This window comes from Chlorocebus sabaeus, chromosome 10, assembly GCF_047675955.1.
Source record: "Chlorocebus sabaeus isolate Y175 chromosome 10, mChlSab1.0.hap1, whole genome shotgun sequence".
NCBI classification, from domain to species: Eukaryota; Metazoa; Chordata; class Mammalia; order Primates; family Cercopithecidae; genus Chlorocebus; species Chlorocebus sabaeus.
This window is the reverse complement of record NC_132913.1, coordinates 86,595,384-86,619,376: the sequence shown is the minus strand read 5'-3', so window position 1 is coordinate 86,619,376 and position 23,993 is coordinate 86,595,384. Positions and strand designations below refer to the sequence as shown.

The following is a 23,993-nucleotide window of genomic DNA, read 5'->3' as shown; positions in this document are numbered from 1 at the left end:
TTCATAGTGTGCTTCCCTTAGGGATTTTCGGTTTTTAAAGGACTTTTAAACCTATGCCTTCATTTTCTTCTTTCTACACTTGACCTCAATTATACTATTTTACTATTTTTTTATTTCTCTTGTTATTGTTACTAGTAATTGCATCCATTTTTCCTCCTTTATTCTTCTTTTGTAAAACTTGCATTTCATTATAAAAACCGTAATTGTTTAGATGGGTCAAATTCTAGTAAGAAGGTAAATTTTTCTAAGTATAAGCCTTTTATGATATTCTCCAGTATCTCATGTATATGTGCTGCAGAACAAACCCTATTATCATACATTCCTGGTTAATACTGTTTTATTTTGTAAATGACCACAAAGGTTTTTTTGTTTTGTTTTGTTTTGTTTTTAATAGGTGGTGCCAGTAGGGGATTGGTGCGTGCTTTTTGTAAGAAGTTATTACTGTTGTGTCAGTTAACAATTGCTTCCTTCAATCACTGAACCAAAATGTTTAGGAACTATTTCAGTAATTGACAGTTACAAAACTTAAGTCCCTACATGTTATAGATCCCTGTGCTTTCATGTTATATTTCATATCTAACTGAACAGTTAATATTATTTTTAAAAGGATCTTAAGTTTTTTCAGTTGACCATAGACTTGAGAAAGATTTATAGTTTCTAAGTAATGGAGACATGATAGCTTATGGAGCAATTGGATTCGTTTAAAGATCTTATCTGTGATTCCCAGATGTGTGACACTCAGATGTTGACATTAGGAACTGCACATGGATTTTCAGCATCGAAACTTATGTACACACAGGTATTAGTGGTGAAGTAGCTTATGGCACCATGGACTATATGGCCTTATGTGTGCATATGCTTAAATCATTAGAAATAAAAATCTACCTACTTCCTTGGGCAAAGATTATATGCCAGCATGTAAGAGGTAAAAGCTCTAAATGAGGGCTATTCCTTGCTGGTATGGCCTCTCATGAATTAGTCCTATAAAATGCCATTATGCTTGCTTAGGAAGGTTTTACAACTCCTTTAACTACACTGAGGGCAGGAGGGATGTCAGACTTGTTCTTACTTGTATCCCTGGAGCCACTGGTGGTGATACCTGGCACGTAGTAGGTGTTCAGGGAATAAATTTTGGATATATGAATGACTACAAAGATAATTTGGGGCCAGGTGTGGTGGCTCATGCCTGTAATCCCAGCACTTTGGGAGGCCAAGGCAGGTGGATCACCTGAGGTTAGGAGTTCGAGACCAGCCTGGCCAACATGGAGAAACCTCATCTCTGTTAAAGGTACAAAAATTAGCCAGGCGTGGTGGCGGGCACCTCTAATCCCAGCTACTCAGGAGGCTGGGGCAGGAAAATCGTTTGAACCCTAGAGGTGGAGGTTGCAGTGAGCCGAGATCTCGCCATTGCACACCAGCCTGGGCAACAAAAGCGAGAGAGAGAGAGAAAAAAAAAGATAATTTGGAGGATATCTAATTTATATTATTCACTATATGTCCTATATATATATTTGAGAATGAACTTGGTAGAGATAAATAAATAAGCATTTCATGTACCAGTAATGGTCACAATTAAAAAATACATCTTGCAAGGCATTGTGTAGCTATCCTAAATCATCTTCTTTGTTTAAAAAATCAGTCTGCTCCACCCATATCGTATATTTTTAAATAAATCTACACCATGGAGAGTGTATTTGCAATGGACAGTAATACTGCTTTCTTGTTCTCGGGAGTGAACACTGAGTTGTCTTGTGTATGGTATGGTTTGACTTGTTAGACTGTTGTGCAGTCTTAATAATAATTACCATGATCTTTAGTGATAACAATTCTTAATGAGTATTATTATTGTTAATAAGGATTATATTTAATAATTACACCTAATACTTATTATCTTTAATAATAATAATTAGCACATGGGAACCAGTTGCACCATTGTATTATCTTGAGAACAAATACCTCAATCTGTAACCCAGTAGTTTGCAGAGTATCTGCTCCCACCCTTGGCTTTCCAGATCAGAGTGAGTCAGGAGGCTTCTAGGGTTGAAGCCACAGGGAGGGGTTTCTGGAAAACTCCTGTGCATTCTATGTGTCAGGCCATACTCCCATCTAGTCATTTCACACAGAGGTCTTCTTTTTGTTGTGAAGTACCTTCACCATGACCATGTAACTTTCTACCTCCCCTGTCTGCCTGCTCACCCATTCTTCATAAGTTTTAATTTTTCTTGCATAAAAAGAAGACCTGTAACATACTAATTTGTGTGAATTACATTAGGCAGGGTCCATGTTTATTACTCGTACGTTGGTAAAACTTTGATCTTCTTTTACCTTGGTTATGTTTAGATTTAAGTGCCTGTATGACTTTTTAAAAATAAAAAACAGTTTAAAAAAATCTTTGGTGAATTAAACATTTTTTAGCTTTTCACACTTTGATACAAAGCAGAGAAATATTTCAGTGACAACAGATTTCAACAGATTTTCAACTAGACTAATTTGCTTTATTCTTTAGGGTAGTTTACTTATTTTCTCTGAAAACACAAGAAGAGATACTCCCTTTCCAGTAACTGATGTTAATGTATAAAATAATTTTACATAGGCAAACTTTTGTATTTGGATGTATATTTTGACATAAATGTAAATTAAGACGTTTATGGTCATGTTATTTTCAGGCTAGTTAATAACCTATTTACTAGGATTTAAAAAAACAACAACACGTAAGAGGGACTTATTTTAAATTTCTATTGACTTTCTTGTATTCACATAACAGCTTAGGCCTTAGAATCAAACATACCTCCTTAGTAGGAAGGAGCTGAAATATATATCTAGACAAGAAAATATATTACTTGTACATGTAATATATTTCTAGACAAGAGCAGATCTGATCTGAAAATACTAGTGCTAAAAGTTAATGATAAAACTATAGACATTAAAGATTCGAGTGTCTGTACGGTCACCTTCATCTCACCTATGTACCAGGACACCTCTGATTGGTGAAAATGACAGGAATCTAAGGGCTTCTGCCACTGCCCCGGGCAATTCTGTAATAATAGAGGGGGAAAACCCACAGCTTTCCATTAGGCCTATATGACTGAGAGGCTTGTTTAATCTAAACCACTGTCGATCACAGATGAGTGACTTTTATAACTGTCGCTTCCCTTCTCTTCGCAGTGACTGAGATTTGCTTTTTAATGTTTGTGTTTTGCTCTTGAATTTTGTCCTTCAGGTTTGATGATTCCTGTCTTTTGTGTCGTGGAGCAGTTGGACGGCTCTCTTGAGTATGACAACAGAGAAGAACACGCCGAGTTTGTCCTGGTGCGGAAAGATGTGCTTTTTAGCCAGCTGGTGGAGACTGCGCTCCTGGCCCTGGGGTATTCTCACAGTTCTGCGGCTCAGGCCCAAGGTATTAATGCCTCTCCCCTCTCCTCCCAAGTCTCTTGTGTGTCATAATTTGAGGAGGAATATGTTTTCTGAAATAGTTCTCCAAACAAAGGTTGAAGGATAATTGTTAGACTTAGCATTTCCTAGTGAGCAGTAGAATATTTCTTGTAGAAGGACTTGTTTCTTGTTTTCTTGTTGTTTTGGGAAGCATTTGACCAGCACTTCTGGAGCCACAAAATCAACTTGCATTTCAAACTGATCATAGATTTTTGCATTCATAACACTGTTATTTTCTCTAATTAGGGCCAGTGCTGAGATATTTAACTCCTGAGTTATCCAAACTTACAATACATGACTTATAAAGCATTCAGTTTTCCAAAATTTATTTATTGATTTGGGCCTGTGGCTTCTGCACTTTGCGATAAGCTTTTAATTAAACAACAAAAAAAATGGATGCCTCTTATCCTTTTGTATCTTTGAAAACTTTTGTAATTTTGATGCGGTCCATTCAGTTAAAAAATATTGCAGTGTCTTTATGATCAATTCCTTTCATTTATTTAATTAAATATTAAAATTGCATCATTATTTCAGTGTGTATTGTACAATACTGGGGAGCCCACTGTGAGCTTCTGTTGTTTCATTTTGAAGTATAGCCCATTGTTCTTTCATGCCAAAGAATTGACAAAACAAATAACAAAAATTCCCCCCAAACCTTGAGTAATGGAAAAAAAAATTGATCTGATGGAATTTATTGTTCTTGTTTTTCAGCTGAAATGATTGAATTATATTGTTTATGATTGTGGTTATAACCAAAGGAGAGAAATCCGTAACTTCCAGATCTTAGTTTATATATTAGTGTCCTGGATTACTATCTTTAGTTAACATTTGTGAATATGCCAAGGATGTTTTTTATTTTTTAAAATGAGTTTCTCTTCATATCATTCCTAAGAACTATCAGTCAGAGCCTCATTTGTAACAATAAGGATACTATGAGAGATTAAACGTTGATATAAAGTTACAGATGTGGTCACCAACGGATTTAAATTCCCAAGCTCTTGAATTTGGTTCTGTAAGTAGATGATTGCTTTTTAGGAAATATTTTAAGCATTTAAGTTATACTTTAGTTCAATCAAGAAAGCAACCTGATTGAAATTAGGAATGTTTTCCCAGGGCAGGTAGTACCCTACTAGTTATTGTGAATCCCAGCACAGTCTGAATCCGAGCGCTGGCCAGGCTGGGCGCAGTGATAATAGCTGAATCGTAGAGTCCAGTGCTTTCAAAGCAGCCTGATAAAGGATGATTCATTTCCTTTTTTCCGACGACTTTCCTTCTTGTGTGAGGGATTCACGATTTGATCCTGAGCAAATTGCATACTGGGCACCATTGCTTTTATGTCATGCTATGTACCTAAATGAAATAAAAGAATCTCCTTTCCCTTCCCCCCACAAACTTTTCATGCCACTTTAGGGATATTTTTCTCTGAATGTAAAGGTCATTGTATCCCACTGCTTGCACCCTGGTGTGCCAGCTTCCTGTTTGACAGGGCCATCCATCTCAGTTAGCACAGCCGTTCAGCGCGTCGAGAGCTCACATGTGGAACACAGAGCACTAAGTGGCCAAGATTTGATTCTTGGCACATGCTGAGGGAAGGGGCTCTCAGGAAATTTGCACTAGGGAGCCACACTATTCCTTTCAGGGATTTGGACTAAGAATTCTACTCACCAAGGTGAGATATATGAGCAGATAAATGTCATCTACCGTGGAGGATTATTAAACAGGGGACAAGTCAAAAGTGATTATTTGCCTCCTCAAAGTTTTTGAATATTAAGGCTAAAATGCTAAATATTATACTATTTATAAGTTGAATCAATATTCCTATGGTACGCTAGAGTATAGATACACTTTATAGGTAAGCAAAGATTTTATCACTCGGTCTTATACTGTAATCTCACAAAGGAAAAAAATCAATTTATTTTAAATTAGGCTGCCGATCTGTGTTTTGGGGAAATGGAAAAAACTTAGAATTGTTTACTTTGAAATAAATGTATTAGATCATTGTCTTTATTCAGATCATTAAAAGTATGCTGTTTGCTGCATGTTTATTATAGACCAAATAGTATACATGGTAAGACAGGTAATTCATATGCTGGACAAACAGCAGCGTGTAAGAAAGATAGAAAAGGAAGTAGAGCAAAATATGACTTTTGATGACTGAAGGCATGAGGTTTTATGGGGGCAGTTTTTTGTTCATTTTTGTTTGGCTTTGTTGTTTGTTTCATGTTTATGTAATTCCTCTAAGATGAGGACTTGCGGGACTTCCTGGCAAATCCATTTAAAGCAAAGAAACGGCAGTGTTCTTGAATCTCTTTTTCATATGCTGGAAAGGTTGGGCAGAACTAAACTGCAAAGATAGTGGGTTGCTTTAGCCATTTTAAAAATCAAGACTCTTGAAATACAATTTTTCATTTTGATGTGACCGGAAAAGAGTTTCGGTAATTGAATTGGAAGAATATTTCAGATTGCCTGTAAAGGAGGAAATACATTAGCAATGTCATTATTTGGAATGGTCCTCAAGTCCCAATGACAGGGCAGCAGGTCCATGATCTTGTAAACATAGGATAGTCATTTTCTTTTTCTCAGAGAGTATTCCCTCCAGGTGAGTTGAATTTTTAGTAAGAAAGAATATTTGCTTTTAAAGAATGATAGAAATTCTACTAAAATGGGGTTTAGGGATTTCTTTCCCTGTGTTAAAATAACCTTTATTTGAAGGCTAGATATTAGGACCTAAGAGAGAATAATGTAGAATGATACTATTATAAACCATGGTAACTGTGTTTCTAGCTGACCCATAACCTCCATTTCCCAATGCACATACTGTTAACTCTGATTCTCAAGGATATGAAATGCAGGATTCATCAGACTTGCTGTTTTGCATATGTAGAAAGCCGAAAACTGGCAGGCCCTTTGCTTGTACCAGAATAGCTGGACTAAGGTCTAATGAATGGCAAGCGCACTTTATACTATATGTATGATGGGCCGTGAGTACATGTCTCTGCATTAAAAGTTTTTTGGAAGAGGCATGTTAATCCAGGGTACTGCTGCTACTCTGGGAACTGCCCCACTCTCCCAACTTAAAACTCACCACTTCCTTTATTATTCTTTCTTCTTTCCTTTTCATCCTTTCAGTTCTTCCCCATAAGGCTTTTGGCAGTAGCCATGGAGCTCCCCACACTGTCCAGAGAGTTCTGGAGCCCCCTGGTTGAGTAGCTATTCATTCACGTTGGCAGTGTGAATGGTGGGCTTTGGGAGGCAGCCGTGATGGCAAGGTGATGCCTCACTGTGCTTGTTTGATTTATTTGTAAGTGGGCATTTTATCTCTCCCCTACTTTCTGTTAATTTTAAAATACGTTTTAAAATTAACTGTTGATTAATTAAATTAATTTATTTATTTTGAGATGGAGTCTCACTCTGTCACCCAGGCTGGAGTGCAGGGGTGCAGTCTTGGCTCACTGCAACCTCTGCCTGCTGGTTTCAAGCGATTCTCCTGCCTCAGGCTCCCAAATAGCTGGGATTACAGGTGCCCGCCACCACGCCTGGCTAATTTTTGTATTTTTAGTAAAGATGGGGTTTCACCATGTTGGCCAGGCTGGTCTTGAACTCCTGACCTCAGATGATCCGCCCACCTCGGCCTCCCAAAATGGGATTATAGGCATGAGCCACTGTGCCCAGACGACAATTTTATTTTAAAACAAATATGCTTAACAAATAAAGCAGCAAAAATCCTTTCTGAATGGATTTTTTTAAGGTCAAAATTATATGTTTAAGAAGGGGTATATTAATTGTCACTGTTTCTTATTTATATTGGAGTAATTACATTCATGCAGTCATTTTAAATGATGTTTCTAAAACACAGAAAAAGTGTCTTTAATAAATGTTATGTGAATCAAGCAGGGTGCCAAGTACATTCTCAATGATATAAAATTCCACATATATGCATGGAAGAAAGACAAAGGCAATGTATTAAAATAATCAACAGAGTAGGTGATGGGATTATGTGGGATTTTCTTCTTTTTCTAATAAGAAAAGTAAATATCAAATTTTACTTCTTTCATGAATTAATTGAATAAATGGGAAGATAATTATGTCTATCTTATTCCCCAATTTTGATAAGCTGTTCACTTTATCCCTAATTTATCCATAAATGTGAAAATTTATACACGATACAGATGCATTTCTATTTTTTCAGTGGAAGTTTAAAAAAAGAATCAATAAATCATTAATGAGCCCCTGTGATGTATAAACCAATGGATTTCTTAGAGTTGGTTTTTTACTTTTTGAGACAGGGTCTTGATGTATATCCCAGGCTGCAGTGCAGTGGCACAATCATGGTTCACTGCAGCCTTAAACTTTTGGGCTCAAACAATCTTCCTGCCTCAGCCTCCTGAGTAGCTGGGTGGCCCTGCCACCATGCCCAGCCTAATTTTTACTTTATTTTTTGTAGAGAGAAAGTATCCTTATGTTGCCTTAGGTGATTCTCCTGCTTCAGCCTCCCAAAGTGTTGGGATTAAAGGTGTGAGCCACGATGCCCAGGCAATTCTTAGAGCTTTAATATAATGCATGGTAACAATTAAGCAGTTACTATATGTTGGGTACTGTTCTAAGAGATTTAAATGTACTGACTCATTTAATTCTTATAACAGACTTTTGAAGTAAGTTATACATTTCCCATTTCACAGAAGAGGAAACTGAGGCAAAGAAGAGTAGGGGAGTCACTTTCCCAGAGGCACAGGCTGGTGGGTGGAAGAACTGAAATCTGAAGTCCATTGATCTGTCTCTAAATTCAAGGTCCTTAACCACACAGCTGTCCTGTGAAAAGTCTGATTGCCAGCACTTGCTCTTTACTTTTGGACATAAGCCCTAAAAGGTAGGACTTTTTGCATTAGGTGATTACTAAATACATGCTGATTATATATATTTGATAATGATGTTTATATATTTCATTTCCATGATGAAATATATAGATACTTTTTCAAAGTAATAGAGACAGACTTCATTAAAATTTAAAAGCAAACAAAAAGCCAAACCTCATAGAATTGTCATGTACTGAAGCCAGCTTCTAAAACTAAATACTTGTAGAGGGCCTATAGTAGGTTGAGCATTTCAAATACATAATTCTTGCTTATGTGACTAAAATGAGTCCTGATACAAAAATAGAACATATTCCTAATCTAGAAGTTTCTTATCAAACTTACAAATGTTTTGTCAGTGTTGATCTGAACCTCATCTACTTGAAGGCATTGTATGTAGAAAGCAGAATTTCCATCTATGAACTGGAAACAAAGACAAGAATAAAAAAGATTTAAAATCAAAATACCAAGGATATTTTTATAAAAAATGGATGCCTTTATTATCACTTTATTATTCATTTATTTATTATATATATTTTTCAATGTACTATCCCTTTACAGTGTACTACTGGAAGATCTTTACATAGAAGCTAATTTCAAGGCAAATTTTATTGTTAGAAATAAATATTCTTTCAGTTTAAATTGTTCAGTGTTTGAAATGCTCTGCTCTTAAATTCTCTAAAATCATTTTTTATGGAAACATGCAACATATACAAATTCGAGAGACTTGGTATTAAATATTCATGAACTCCTCATCTAGGATCAACAATTAGAAATTCATGGCCAATCCTGTCTTGTCTCTGTCCCTACCCGCTTCTCACCCGCTCCCCCACTGGATTATTTCAAAGTATATGCTAGATATTATATTTTATCCATAAATATTTTAATAAATATCTCTGAAATGTAAAGACTATCATAGAAAACGTAAACCACAATACTATCATAACTCCTAAAAAAAGGTAATTCTTTAATTTCACATTCAGTAAAGATTCAAATTTTCTTAATCATTTTGTAATTTTTTTTAGTGTTGCTTTATTCAAATTAGGAGCCATAGAAATCTATAAATTGCACTTGGTTGATGTGTCCCTTAATTTTTTTTTGAATCTATAGATTATCTATTCTTTTATACTTAAAAACATTCTTTTCTGAAACTTAGATTTGCTGCTTTAATTCAGAATTTTTGTTTGCTAAACTTAACGAAAGTCCTAGTCCTATAAATTCCTTCAAATACTATGATTTTAAATAAGCAATTAGTGGCTGTGCACGATGACTCATTCCTGTAATCCCAGCACTTTTGGGAGGTTGAGGTGGACAGATCCCTTGAGGTCAGGGGTTTGAAGCTAGCCTGGTCAACATGGTGAAACCCCCTCTCTACTAAAACTACAAAAATTAGCTAGGCATGGTGGCAGGTACCTGTAACCAATTCCAGCTACTCAGGAGGCTGACGCAGGAGAATCACTTGAAACCGGGAGGTGGAGGTTGCAGTGAGCCAAGATTGAGATAGTGCCACTGCACTCCATCCTGGGCGACAGAGACTCTGTCTCTAAATAGGTAAATAGATAGATAGATAGACAGACAGATAGATAATTAGTAAGCGCAGTCATAATCTTGGAAAGGAGTTCAGAAATTCACTTTGTTTCCTTTTTTCTTTTTCTTTTCTTTTTTCTTTCTTGTTTTTATTCTTTTTCTTTTTTTTTTTTTTTTTGAGAGAGAATGGTTAAAAGATATATGTTGTCTGGAGCCAGAAGGTTTTTCATGCTCTGAAAGTTTGACATTTTCCCTAGTGAAAATATTTAAAATGGTCCAGGCGTGGTGGGCTCACGCCTGTAATCCCAGCACTTTGGGAGGCCAAGGTTCCACCTGAGCACCTGAGGTCAGGAGTTCGAGACCAGCCTGGCCAACATGACCAGATGGCCAAACCCCGTCTCTACTAAAAATACAAAAATTAGCCAGGCATGGTGGTGCACACCTTTAATCCCAGCTACCCTGGAGGCTGAGGCAGGAGAATCACTTGAACCCAGGAGGAGGAGGTTACAGTGAACTGAGATCATGCCACTGCACTACAGTCTGGGCAACAGAGCAAGACTGCATCTCAAAAAAAAAAAAAAATCTTGTCTCACTTTCTCTGTTTCTTCCTTTCACTCTCTCTCTTTTCCCTACTTTTTCTTCTTTCAACATTAAATGTTTGGGAGACTTTCAGCAGCTTTTTCTTTATAAGGGCAATGTTGAAAAAAGATACATATTTAGAAATTTTAGGCCTTGGAGCTAACGTTTAACAGAAAAGCTGCTTTTTAAAAAATTCTGTGGCTCCCTAAAGAGAGCTGAAAATGCTACCCCAAATTGCTGTTAACCGTGTCTCAGCCCTCATTAGAGCTGGATAGGCCGCAATGTAAAACACTATTTGGAGGACACAATTCTTCAACAGACCCCATGCTCTCTCCTCCTCTGCTATATACAATTAAATATTCATACATATGTATGTGTGTACATATATATGTTCATATGCACACAGTGAAACTTGAAATACGAATTAAATGCCAGCGGTAAAATAATGCTCACCATATTTCCTCATCCCAATACATAGTTAAAATTGAATATCTAATATAATATTTATAGTTCCATATTCCTTATATTTGTTTATGTTGGCATAAATATGTAACATATATAGATATATAATAATGGCTCACATGAAGGTCAGCTGATGGAAATATTGTTTATATGTAAATTTGTAGAGGGTGAAGACTATCTAACTTGATTTTTGGGATGCCTAGCAGTTGACTAGGTAGTGCTTGATAAGCTGTTGAGGGCAAGAAATGAATGCATGATCTCACTTTACCTCTGACCTTGCAATTTCTACTTGAAAAAAAATCCTATCAGTGGAAATAATTCATTTAAAAGTGTAGCTCATTATTTCCTCCACAGTGTGGGAAGTATTTAGCCGTGTTTTCAGTTATCTGTTTTGTTCGGGATGATAGGCCATGGTAGCAATTAACTTTGATATATTTTTTAAACTGCCCAAAGTCGTCCTTCTCCAGAGTTTAGGCATTAATGCCTATGACCTGGAGGGGACTGGTCATCTGAGACATTCGTGTAAAATGATCCAGGTTAAACCGACTAACCCACAGATATATGCACCCTTTATTTAATAATTAAGGTATGTCTCATTAAAATATATAGCTTCTAGGAGTTTCAAGTGTGAAACCTACAAGCCTAAAATTGGTGGTACTGTGATATGATATATATCATGTTTAATTTTTTATTCTGCTCCCCTTTAAAGCATAACTATCTTTTACGAATTTATAGAATTTAAATGCAAAATAGAGTTGTTTGCTGAATACCTAGGTTTGTTTGTGTTTTAAGAAGATGAAGAAGATGTAGTACAGAGTTCATTCAAGGAACTCATTTGGTAAAAAAACACATTCATTAAAGCACTTAAATTTTTCAATAGTGCTGTTACTTTTTTGGTACATTCTTTACATTTAAACTTCTCCATTGATATAACTCCTAGTTTTGATGCTATACCATTATTTTCCAACTCTAGGTAAAGTCTATTTTGGCATTCATAATGGACAGTAAAAAGTCTTGGCCACAGAGCATTTTGTAATATTAAAATGCTTTTTAAGAAATTTCCTGCTTCCTGTTTTGTCTTTTTTTCCTTTGGAAAAGATTTCTCATCATCTGAATCTTGTAATTTCAGTTAATTATTTGCAAAATTGTGAAATTTCAGAATTGTAGGTCTTTCACTTCATAGGTTAGTGTATATTTTACGTTTTAGTACTTTGTTGAAATTTTCTTAGATACAATGTTACTGTATTTTTACATTCCTATGGGATCCCAGTTCCATAACTATTCATTTATCTCTGTGGTATCAGTAAGTATTCAATTTATTTATTACTTAGTTCAAATAGCTTGGCACATAAGTGGGACCCAGAGCTGTTAGGGACTTCCTCTGCAGTATGACAGAAGAATAGCTCAGTGGTGGTTTTGAGAGGCAGGGGTGAAAAGTGAGCATTCTGCTGGCTGTTTGGTCACAGTTGGGCACCTTGGTTTGGTTTCCTAGGTGCCAATAGATTTTGCGATGACTGTGATGAGCATTTAAAACCCAGCACTTTGAAATGCAGGTTTCTTTTGATGGCAGCTTGGAGAGCTCTAAAGGGTCTTAAGTCAAGGCTCTAGAGCACGTGCCACTTGCTTGCTCAAAAGCAGTAATTGGCAAAATTATTTTTGTGTCAATGAGAGAAAACACAAAGGTTCTTCCTCTATCCATCTGCCTCTTTTTGGTTTGAAGAAGTATCAGTCAGGACAGAATAGCAAATCTGTGCTGCTATTTTACAAGCTGTTTACTCAGGTTGGAAAAGATCGCTGTAGGCTATATGCAAATCAGACAGTGCTGAGGTCCCCCTTTGCTTCCAGGTTGAGCTCAGCAGAGAGATGCTTCCGAGGTACTCTTTCTGTCAGTTTTATAAATCAGAGACTAGGATGCCGAAAATCTCCTAGAACATTTAAAACCTCTGCCCTCAATGATTTGGCTGCTCAGGTCTGATAATCTCCCTGGTAAAAGCCTACCATCATGGGAGCTGAGCTAAGAGGGCAGCATGTTCTTTATTGAAAGCTCTCACCAGCCTTACCAGCTTCAAATGGTGGTTCTTCTTGAGAATCTATGCCACAGAACCATGGTAATAAATAACAATTCTAAATGTCTTGTTTTATTACTATGAATATAGTGATTCCTTAAGGGGGTGAAGAGACTTCTTTAAAGGGGGCCTGTGTTAGATAATCTTCAATGAAAGATATATCAGAATTGCGTGAAAAAATCTTTCCATTCATAGATTTTTCCATGCAATTCTGATATATCTTTCTTTAAAGATCTTAAAATTAAGATCTTTTGCATTATTGAAAGATAGGTGGTTGAGTTTTACTACTCTCACTTTGCAGAAAGGAAAACTATTAAGAAACTTTAAAAGAGCACACCTGGAGGCTCTGGTTCTCTAGCATCATATCATTTTATTCACTCATTTAACAAATATTTTTCGAGTATCTATTATGTGTTAGATGTTCTAGGTGTTGAGACACAGCAAAGAGCCAAATACATAATGTCTCTGCCCTCAAGATACTTACATTCTTGTATGTAAGGGAGATAGAATATAAGCGATTCAATATGTAATAAAATGCTTATTTTGCTCCTGTTGTCTCCATTTTGTCTAGAAATAGGGTTTTGGAGAACTTAGGCTTCTGGAAAGAAGCTACTTAACCAGAACAAAATGACAGGTTTTGAATATGTTTTGAGGATTAAAACTAAAATGATATGACACTAAAAGGGTTAAGGTTCAGCTCTCTGAATTATCTGAAAAAATTACTTACATGGACTAACTCATGTTTGGAATAGGATAAATGTAACATTGTTAGAATTAGCTTATATTAAGTCATGGTTTTGCTTTTGTGAGGGAAACTGAAGCTTTTACATAACAGACCTATTATGGATATAATAAAATTTGTTAATATATTTATTGAGTGCTTCTTATGTACCAGGCACTGTCCTAGGGCTTAACATTTACTAACTCATTCAAGCTTATAGTAACCCCGTGAAGTACGTAATATTATTGTCCGTATTTTACCAATGAAGAGGCTGAGGCTCAGTGAGGTAAATAGCTTAACCAACACCACAAACTGGCTTCAGAAAATGTGTACTTAACCAGTATCCTGTTTAGTGGCGTTGTATTTCTAATCTGTCAATTGAGTCCAGAATCCAAGCGAATAGCAATTATACCTTACAGGCATAAACCAAAGATTGACATTTTCAAATTGATAACTTAATGAAGATATGTATTTTTAAATTGAGTGGGGAGCTTGTTTTGAACCTAAATAACAAAATTGAACTTGCTATCATGGATGGCGTTTTATAAGAACCTGTTTTATTAGACTCTATTTTTGTATATTTGTATATATAAGCTCCTTATAAACTTAGAAAATTTAAATTTTTTTTCTATTTATAAAGTGTAATACTTGTTAATTACAAAAAACCAAAAATTTTTAGAAGTAGAAACAAGACAAAATTCTCTCATAAACCAACCATTCTAGAGATAAAAATAGGTAATATTTGGGTTACTTCTCTTTGGTTATAGTTCTATGCATACTTTTATATAGTGGAGGTCAGATGTATGCAATATTTTCACTTCTAGTTCTTACTTAACATTATAATGTATAACTTCCATAGTCTATATTATTAATTTTAATACTACATAGCAGTGAAGCTTTGGATTTTCAAATCAAATGAGAAACATTAGTTTTCTCTTGATTAGCTATTAATGGAAGGATCTAGTAATAGTCAGTAAATTAGGAAGTGTTAAGTGCAGATACTATACCCAGCACATGCTGGGCAATCAGAGTAATTTATGTCAACATTTATGTGCAGATACAGTTGTTCTTTGAAAATAAATTTATTTTCATTTTTCATTGCAGGTGCAAGGCCAGATTTTTATTTTTATTTTTAACTTTTTTGACATTAATGTTCATTTGGCTTGCTTTCTTATCTTTGCCTGTAAAGAATTAAGTGTTTGTTTTTAATGTGGAAGAAGGCTATAAAGACACTGTGTCATTTAAGAAACTTCAGTTAATTGATTTCGTATTTTGTTTTTGTAATAGTCTTGTTCTTACCCACATTGTGTTCATGTTCTTCTTTACAAAACATATACACAGTATTGTGTGGGTTAGTTACTGATTGCTTACTAGTTTCACGATGACAGTCCTGTGTTAAGATGTTTTTTTTGCCCAGGAATTAGTAACTGATGACAGTTTGTCCATTTGTTAGTCTCTGTTTTTTGCTGTGTGCAGTAGGATGGAGATTTTATGAAAGAATCTTTGGGGAAACTCTGAAGGAAGGTTTTTTCTATGTTTGAATTGCTTGAGAACAGCCCATTATTGGAGGTAGGGAGTTTGTCTAACAGATCATGAAATCTCCCATGTTTGCTGGAGCAATGGGTTGCAATCCTTTTTGGTTGTTTGTTTCTGTGGGACCTCAGGTCCTGCTGGGCATGGAAGAGAGATAAGCATCCCTCTGTCTCCCTTCTGCATTGTATAATTCTAACGTGACCCAACTTCTTTTCATAGTCTGTCTTATAGCGTAGCAAGTGTGAGATGGTCCTAGCTGGAACCTATTTGAGCACCTACTCTGAACCTTTTTCTAATAGTGTCATTGGCTCCATTCTGATTGTCTCCCTTCTGAGTGTATGTCTGGAGTCATGCGGCTCATATTGAGGCCTATCCTCAGATATTGGGATCGTTCTCTTCCTATGTGAGTATGTTGGTAGTCCCAAGATAGAAATATTTGTTTTCAGTAAATATTTACCTGGCTTTTCATAATAGATATAATTGGCTAGCATTTATATAACTCAAATTATCTATTAAAATATATTCTTGTAACCACAAGTATCAATTTATATGAAAAATATTAGTTATGAAACCAATGTTTCATAATTAAATAAGTATATAATAAGTGTACAAATCAGATATCTATGTAACATATTACATTATAATTTGCTATGTTCCTTTTTTACTTGTGACTCCCACTAGGTATTAAAATGCACCCATTTTCACTTTAATGCAATTAAGATCATCAGTTGCTTTTCCATCTTACTTATTAAGGGGGAATTTCCTGTTGTGACTAATGACAAGATTATGAATTTGTCTGAGTCTCTTGGCATATATTAATTTAACCAGGTAAATTAAAAGGAATAGGCCCAACCCTGCTGTAAATCAGGGGATTAAAACATTTGGGGTGGCACATTCTACCAGGAGAATGAAGTGTCACTTAGTACTCAATAAGGGATGCTGGCCACATTGTCTTGGAGTTCCCTAAAATAACCAATTTGTCATCCAAACAAGCACCCACCAGTAGGATGTTTTTTTCTCATCGCCTATGGGAATGCCTTAAGACACAGTCTTACTAGATTTTTATGTCCATTTAGTTCTAAAAACAACAAAAAAAGAGTGGTATGGGTATTGTTGCTAATGATAATGCTAGGAAACGTAGAGCTTACTATGTGTGAGGCACTGTTCTAAGTGTGTTACACATGTTAAATCATTTCATGTTCGCAAACTTCGTGTGGCATAAGTATAATTATCTTCACTTAACAGCTGAGGAAACTGAGGGACAGATGGGCTAAGTGACATACCCCAGGGTACACAGCAAGTAAGTGATGGAGCCAGGACCTAAATGTTCAAACCCAGGCATTCTGTTTCTTGAAACGGTGGCTTAGCCACCACACTCCTCTGCCTCTCCAGGGCATGATTAAGACGTTGTTGTAATAGTGGGTTATCATTAAGAATATGAATAAAAGTCCCTGTAAGGCCTGACCTAGTATAACTAGATTAACTCATTAAAATGCTAAATATTTCTCTCTCTTTTCTTTCTTTATTTATTTTTTCTTCAGGGGGTGGATTGGGAGGAAGGGAGAGAGGAAGAGAACTTCAAAGACATTACAAATGCGTTCTACTTAATCTGAAATACTTTGATGCTTCTGGAAAAGTGAGATGATTTAATTTCGTATATAATTGCATGAGGAATTATAAATTATGTTTTCTGAAATACCTATGACACGAAACCACAAAATGAACAGATAAAACTGATTTGTTCTCTGACAAATCAAGATATATGGCAGTGTTTTCATTACAAGTGCCGTTTGTGCGGAGGGAGCAGCTGAGTATGCTACAAGATGACAGGAACCGTTCCCAGGCGGCACTGCTTTCACATGGACATCCTGAGGTAATTTATAACCCATGCTAAAATTTTTAAAAAACATGCTGTCAAGCAAAGCCAAGGTTGAACTTCTAAAGTCATGGAATGCAGATACATCTTTCTAATTGACCATCTTTAGCATAAACTTACTCCTTAGAAATAAGTTGTTTTATTCTGTGGGGAGAATGGACTATTTTCAAGGCACTAGGAGTGCCATTTAGAAAATTATCTCTCTTAGTGCATTTAATAGTTTCCTGGAAGATATGTGTTGACTTCTGCTGGAGGGTAATATATTCATAGTAAAACTGACTAAGGATTCTTTTTACTTCCCACTGGCCTAAAAACGGTGTGTTCTAGGCCTCTGTGGTGGTGGAAGGTGAAGACTCAAAATATGGATGTTGTGAGTTGAAGCACTTCTCAAAGGACCTGTGTCCCTAAGCTGCCACAGTCATTTGTTTGTCTTGAATTTTAAAAGGGCTTTGAAATGTGTGGAACCAAAATAGTTCTGTTTGTAGTACTGGTGATTCTGGGAAAATGAGAGCAAGGTCGTCTGTGTGAGAGAGAGCTGATGTGGGTCGATTACCAGTGGCACTGTATCGTGTTGGTTTTGCTCTGCAGTGATGGGTTTCTCACTGAGCTGCCCAGAATCACTCACTGGATGCCTTGCGGGATCGATGACATTTGATTTGTAATGAGTGGGCAGGAACGGGAGTGGAGACCAGATCTTTGGGTCAAAGAGGGAAAGCAGGAACTCCATACAGCAGAGGATCATAGTCTGTTTTGCATCTGATTTCAGCCTGGTGAATTCCCACACATAGGGGTCATTATTCTATATAACTAAGACTTGTATTAGATGCTTTATGTAATACTTTCTTTTTGGGTACATTTTCTAGTATGTGTAACAAAACACTGGCTAAAAGTGTTCATTTAATAAGAGTTAGAATTTACTAAATCAAATCAAACAAATTGAATTGTACAAAAATATTTGGATGTAGAAACAAACCAGGTTAAGATTTGAAAATAAATGCACACTTTACATTAGTTTTTAAAATAAAATTAATAAACTAATAAAATGTGAAAAACATTTTACATTAGTTTTTAATATAATTTAATTTTAAATATAGTGAAGCGTAGATGGTAAAGAACAAATTGATTGACTAGTTTCTTTCCCCTAAGAAGTGGATAAACAATTGATCACGGTGGCTTCGCTCACTTAGCAGATCATTGGCCCTCTAGTTCTGTGTCTTTTACAATCTGGCTCTGATTGAGGGCATTGTTGTATAGTGCAGTGGTTAGGTGTTGTGGACTCTGACTGCTGGGCTTTTCATCTTGGTGCTCCCCACTTCGCAGGTCTGTGATTCTCTGCCTCAGTTTCCTCTTCTATAAAATCAGGGTAGTAATTATAATTCCTCCCTTGTAGGGTTGTTAGGAAGATTAAATGAAACAGTCCAAATAAAGTGCTTTACATTGCCCTTGACACAGGGTAAGGGCTGAATCATGTTAGTTGCTGCTATGATTCCTGTTGTTGTTATTATTACTTTGCAATGCAGAAGCCAGATACAGTGTGTTAATTTCTTTTGTTTTCTGTAGCTTCAATTTGTATGAGCCTTCATTCTGAGATACCGGATGTGAAGTACCAATATTAAATTTTCTTAAGGTATAGGAAAACTAGGTCTTCTGGTATTCATGTTTTTAAATCGACAATATCCTGCTCCATGACTGTGTCAACTTAGAAGAATGTTATTTTCTTTTTCGTGGATAAATTGTTGTGCACTACATTGCTTCTTTCCCCTTTTCCAGAGTACTTAAGATATTTGCACAGGCTGACAATATAATAAAACTTCCACCCCCATCATCTGGTTAAAATTGTGTATTTTAAAAAATGAAATATCCTTAACTAATGACAAATGAAACTTTAAATATTCACTGATAGCTTTGTAATTAGTGAGTTATAGTCTCAGGACAAATGTTTTTTCTGTTCCTTTGTTTTTCTTCTTAAAGTTCTAAATATTGAGTTACCTCAGTACAAATGCAGCTTGACTACAGTGAAGCCATTTTATTTAATCCAACTCTTCCCACAGTCATGTTTAGAAAACAGATGATTTTCCCTTCCATTCCTCCTCTGAAATAGTTGCTCATATCTTTTCTCTTCTTCTCAAGTGGTTCCACTTGTAGAACTGCCTCAAAGCAAATCTGGGGCTATGTGGAGCAGAAGGGATGTAAATGATTTCCTCTGGGGACGCGTTGTCAGTAGGTATTTGTATGCTGGAAAATGTGAATGTAATGAGAACTGAACTTGTCACCCTTGAATCATGGTTCCTTTTTATCCTCTCTCCTAGAGCATTTCACAGGAGGTAGCTTCATGCTGAATTCTATTATTTTGGTGTACTTTTACCTGGCCTAAATGATCATGGCTTAAAAAAAAAAGTAAATGGTGATATTTGTATGACTTAAGCGCCCAGCACACCTAAAGCAGCAGGTCTTGTTATGTTATAGTCAGTTGTGTTACAGCATAATGAAATTAGCCTGTAAACAAGGCAGTGAGAAATGAAATGGAGGGGAATTCAAAAGTAGTAGTTTAATATATTCTGTCTTATTGACTTTTTCTTCACCTCTCCAGTCTTCTACTTGACTGTTTCTCTCCCTTTTCTTAGTATTTAAACCCCTCCTGTCTTCCTTGATTTTTGAGCAAATTCTATTCTTAAAAAAAAATTACACATGAATTACCTGTGGTAAAACATAGCATTTGAAGAAGACCTCTCTCCTGCCAACTAGTAGATGTGTGGTCCCACTGTGTTTTTGGTGTGTTTATTTTAATATTAGAATTACCAACTGAAAGCTAATAATACTCTAAGAAAAGTATAATTACGAAGGTAAATCTGTATCAAAAATTGTGTGGTGTACCTCAAGGTCAAATATAATTATTAGTGGATAGTCTGTTTGATAATTACCCATTCATAGATTTGTACATAATGTTTTCAAAATTGTACATTTTAAAAATTCATTCAGTTTCCCACAAAGTGTAATCCACTAGATCATAAACAAAATAACCTCCTTTGGTATAATAGAACCACACGTATATGGAAATAACTGAAACACACCAAAAGAGAAATATAATAGTCCTTGTACAAAATATTGTAATGTAACTTCTGCAGAGTCCTGGGTCCAGTGGTTCTACTTTTCCTTTCCTTAGTACTCACCCTTGCTGAGGCCAATGCATTTGACAGCTACCTCTGTACCCTGTGGCCCTTGGCAGCGGCAGTGAGGGCAATGATGATGCTACAAGTTGGCACACAGGCTTGGTGGGGCTGAGGACAACTTTACAGAGAAGGACAGCTCACATGGAGTGGTACTGGCCCTGGAGGATACCCGCAGAAGTCTCGGAGAGCAGGGTGGAGTATCATGCCAGGAAAGAGAAGGGCTGGACCAGGAGGGTCACAGTGCAGGTGCCCCAGATCTAGCTTCTAATCATAGAGCTTTGCGTGGTCACAGTAGACCCTTGTGGGAAGGCATTAGAGAGACTATGGGCCAGAGGTCACTCACCAGGCACAAACTCATTGGATAAATCAGAGATTTAATCATTTAATCAAACTTCTGATGAATGAAGTATCCACTTTCCCATCAAATTAAATAACTCATCTGCAGTATTCTAATGTAATTTGGATATCCATATATGTTATCTTAATGTAAACTCAGTTATGTTTTACCCAGGATGCATTATTGGTATTAAATTCTTCTTACAGCAATACAATTTTAAACATGATATTATACATAGCAGCTAATAAGTTAAAACAATACTATATAGCACTTTAAATGATTCATATGGCTAATGATTAGCGACTTATTCTTGGACAGTTATACTAATTTATGACTTGGTCTCCATTTCAATTAATTGTGTAAAACAGTTACTTTGTTGTAGTCATTTTGAATGGTTATTTCTTTGAGACTGTGGCCACTGGTCAGATAACAGGCTTACAACTATTCTCTTCCTGAAGATAACTTCTTCCTTTGGGACTGTAGTCACACATATGTGAAGTATGTGTTATAAGCCTGTACTGTGGAGGACTGAGTGTTTCTTGCTTCAGGTCCTATATTTTAATACACACATTATTATGGTGCTCATTCTTACGTTGTTTTGTTTTTTAGGTTGTATTTAAATTACGTAGTCTCTGTTGCACTCATTCTGTAAACTTTTCCTTCTTTTATTTTCCCTGATGTTTTGCAACCTGAACTTCATGCTGCTTCAGTGCTGCATGTGGGGTGGCCTTTGCTTTATGGGAAGACTGCCGTTTTGCCTTGTCCTGGCTGTCTGTCACGGCCTGCTGCCCGTTCACCCCCTCTTGCACACGTGCCAGGGATCATTCCTGGAGGGACAAGTGTTGCTGTCAGATCCCAGTGAGACCTTGCTCCCAGTCATTGTTTTGTCTGTGATCCTTGGGGAGAAGAGTGTCCGGCTATAGGCTTTTCTGAAGGAGAAGCCACATGGTGCTTCGAAAGGAAAGTCTTTTGCAGACTGGGGCCCGTGACAAGCAGGAGAGGCTGGCACCGGAGTCTTGAGTGAGCGCTTTGACACACCGAGTCACAGCCCATTATCACTTGTTCTGGTGTCAAAACAATGCAGCAGTTTGAACTGCAGCTCAGCTCACTCCTGCTGTCACACAAGCTCCCTCCTAAGTCATTAGAGTGCTGGCATGGACTCCTTCCGGATCAGTCAGAGATGCATTAGGAGAGGGGGAAGTATTTATTAATTCAATTTAATAAGTGACTATTAATCATCTGCTGTGTATTGGGCATTGCCCTGGTAGGGGGGTGGATGGGGAAAGAGGAGAGTTCCTGTACCAGTACAACAAGATCCCTGACCTGAAGGTGCCCTTGCCCACGAGAGCACACAAGTACAGTGGCTATCGTGGAGACAAAATTGCTTTGAAAATTCAAAAGAGGGAGAAATCTCATCAGATTGAAAGGATCAGTTTAGATGGATGAGGGAGGTGATGTGTGAGAGGGGCCTTGACAAGACTGCAAGATTTTGATGGGCAGAGAGAAGGTGAGACAGACAGTTGGCAGTGAGTTCTGCTTGGCTGGCATGCAGGATATGTTTAAGAGGTATCAGGACTCAAGAATCTATTGTAAAGTACCTTGGATGCCACACTAAAAAGTTAATGTTTTATTTAGTGGTCTCCTGCTTGAGACCACCACTGAAAGGGTTTGAGTCAGTGGAGTGACATGTTAGGAATATGTCAGTCCTTATTAAAATGTTAGCTTAGGTATTAATCAGTTAAGATTGCAAGTGACTATATGTAGCAGAAACTCTTCAACAGTTGCTTAACCAAACAGGGGTTTTATTTGTCTCATGTAGGTGACCAGTGCAGCATCTTCGCAATGCCGCCAGGGGCCTGGACTCTGTCTGTCTCCCTGGCGTCTCTTATGATTGAAAAATGGCTGCCGGATCTCCAGATATCCAGTTGAGATTCCAGGCAGGAAGAGGGTAGGGAAAGAAGAGCAGAAGGTCAAATGCCTCTCGTGAAGCTCTGCCTTTATTATTCTGGAATGGACAGCCTTCCTTAAGACTTTGTCTTTATTTCAGTCTCAGGACTAGAGAGCCTGGGAAATCAAGTTTTTTATTTGACACAATGCTGCTCAGGAAAAAAAAAAAAAAAAAAAGGGATTCTCTAGTAGGAAAAGTGGATATTGGGTAGGTAAGGAGCACTGTTGGCCACTGCTTGTTTGTGAATCTATCGTGGGAAATCAGAGAAGGCATAGAGCAGAGGGGCAGAAAGCTAACAGTGCCAGCAAGGAGTCCTGATTAGATTCAGAGAAAATAATCTCAGAGAGCAGTTTCCATTTTAGGTTTGTTTAATGAAAGAATATGGGACAATGAGTTAGGAAAACCAGGCTTTAGCTCTGGCATCATTATTAAACATGCATGTGTTGAGAGAAGCTACTTCTTTGAACCTCAGTTTTCTTATCTATAAAATTGGGGACTTCAAAGCCTGTAAGCCAAAAGCTGTGATGCTAAGAAAAGATTACATATGTGCCTTGGAGTACTATTTTCAGATTAAACACTGAGTAAGTTAAAAAATAAACATATAGATTATGAGAAGATATACATTTTATTAAAAAATGTTTTCTCCTAATTTGAGGAACCAAAGAACTAGCAAACATATTTCATGTATTAATTTGAAATATATTAGCTAAAAAAACATTCTGTAATATTCCTTGGCACTGGTGTTTTCTGTTACCAACTAAACAGTACTTGTATTTATTTACTGTAAAAGAAGTAAGAGATAACAGATTCATCCCTAAGCCCCTGCTCTAACAGGATTATTTATAATGTGACAACTTATTACACTCCTTTCCTGATAAATAGCTCAGCTACATTCTCCATGTATTTTACAGTTTCATCTGGGGCAGTTTGTCCCCTACAAAGTGAAGATACACAGTTTTTATTTATTTCTCATCTGTGACTTGTCCCCATTAGGGAAGCTTTTTTTTTTTTTTTTTTTTTTTTTTTTTCCTACTGTACGCCTGATTTCCTTCTCAAATCATTGTGATAAAAGACTGGCTCATATGTGTCCACATTGTTTTAATATGGAGGGAGATACAAAGAAATAGAAAATATGACCACTACCTTTGGGGGACTTATTGCTTAGTTGGGGAGAGAAGACAAAGACACATAGAACAAATAACAGCACAGAAGACAAAGTAATGCCGTGCTGAAGCAGATGCTTTAGTCTTTGTGTGCTGTGCATTCAGTAGGGGTGTGTGATGAGGGGTTCCTTCCCCTGCCCAAGGGCAGCCTCTCTCCTTGCTCCTTCCATTGCTGACTCACCTTTTTTTGGGATTATGCTTTATCATTTGTCCCCAGAATTCTTGTATCTTTTATTTCTCATACTTTATTGGCTTCTTCTGTTTGTAATACAGAAGTGCTCGGTCAAGACTACTGCAGACAAAACCAGGAATTCTTAATATTTGCTTCC

The 23,993-nt window shown here is 36.7% G+C and overlaps 1 protein-coding gene across 2 annotated transcripts in view; it reads left to right on the top strand.

Moving 5' to 3' along the window:
• SATB2 (SATB homeobox 2) overlaps positions 1 to 23,993 on the top strand; it is a 186,954-nt gene that overhangs the window by 21,316 nt on the left and 141,645 nt on the right. For both annotated transcript variants that reach the window (XM_007965764.3, XM_073019896.1), the window contains one exon: positions 3,221 to 3,397. In XM_007965764.3, coding sequence (XP_007963955.2) covers positions 3,221 to 3,397 — 177 coding nt within the window. The remainder of the gene's footprint in view (positions 1 to 3,220; positions 3,398 to 23,993) is intronic.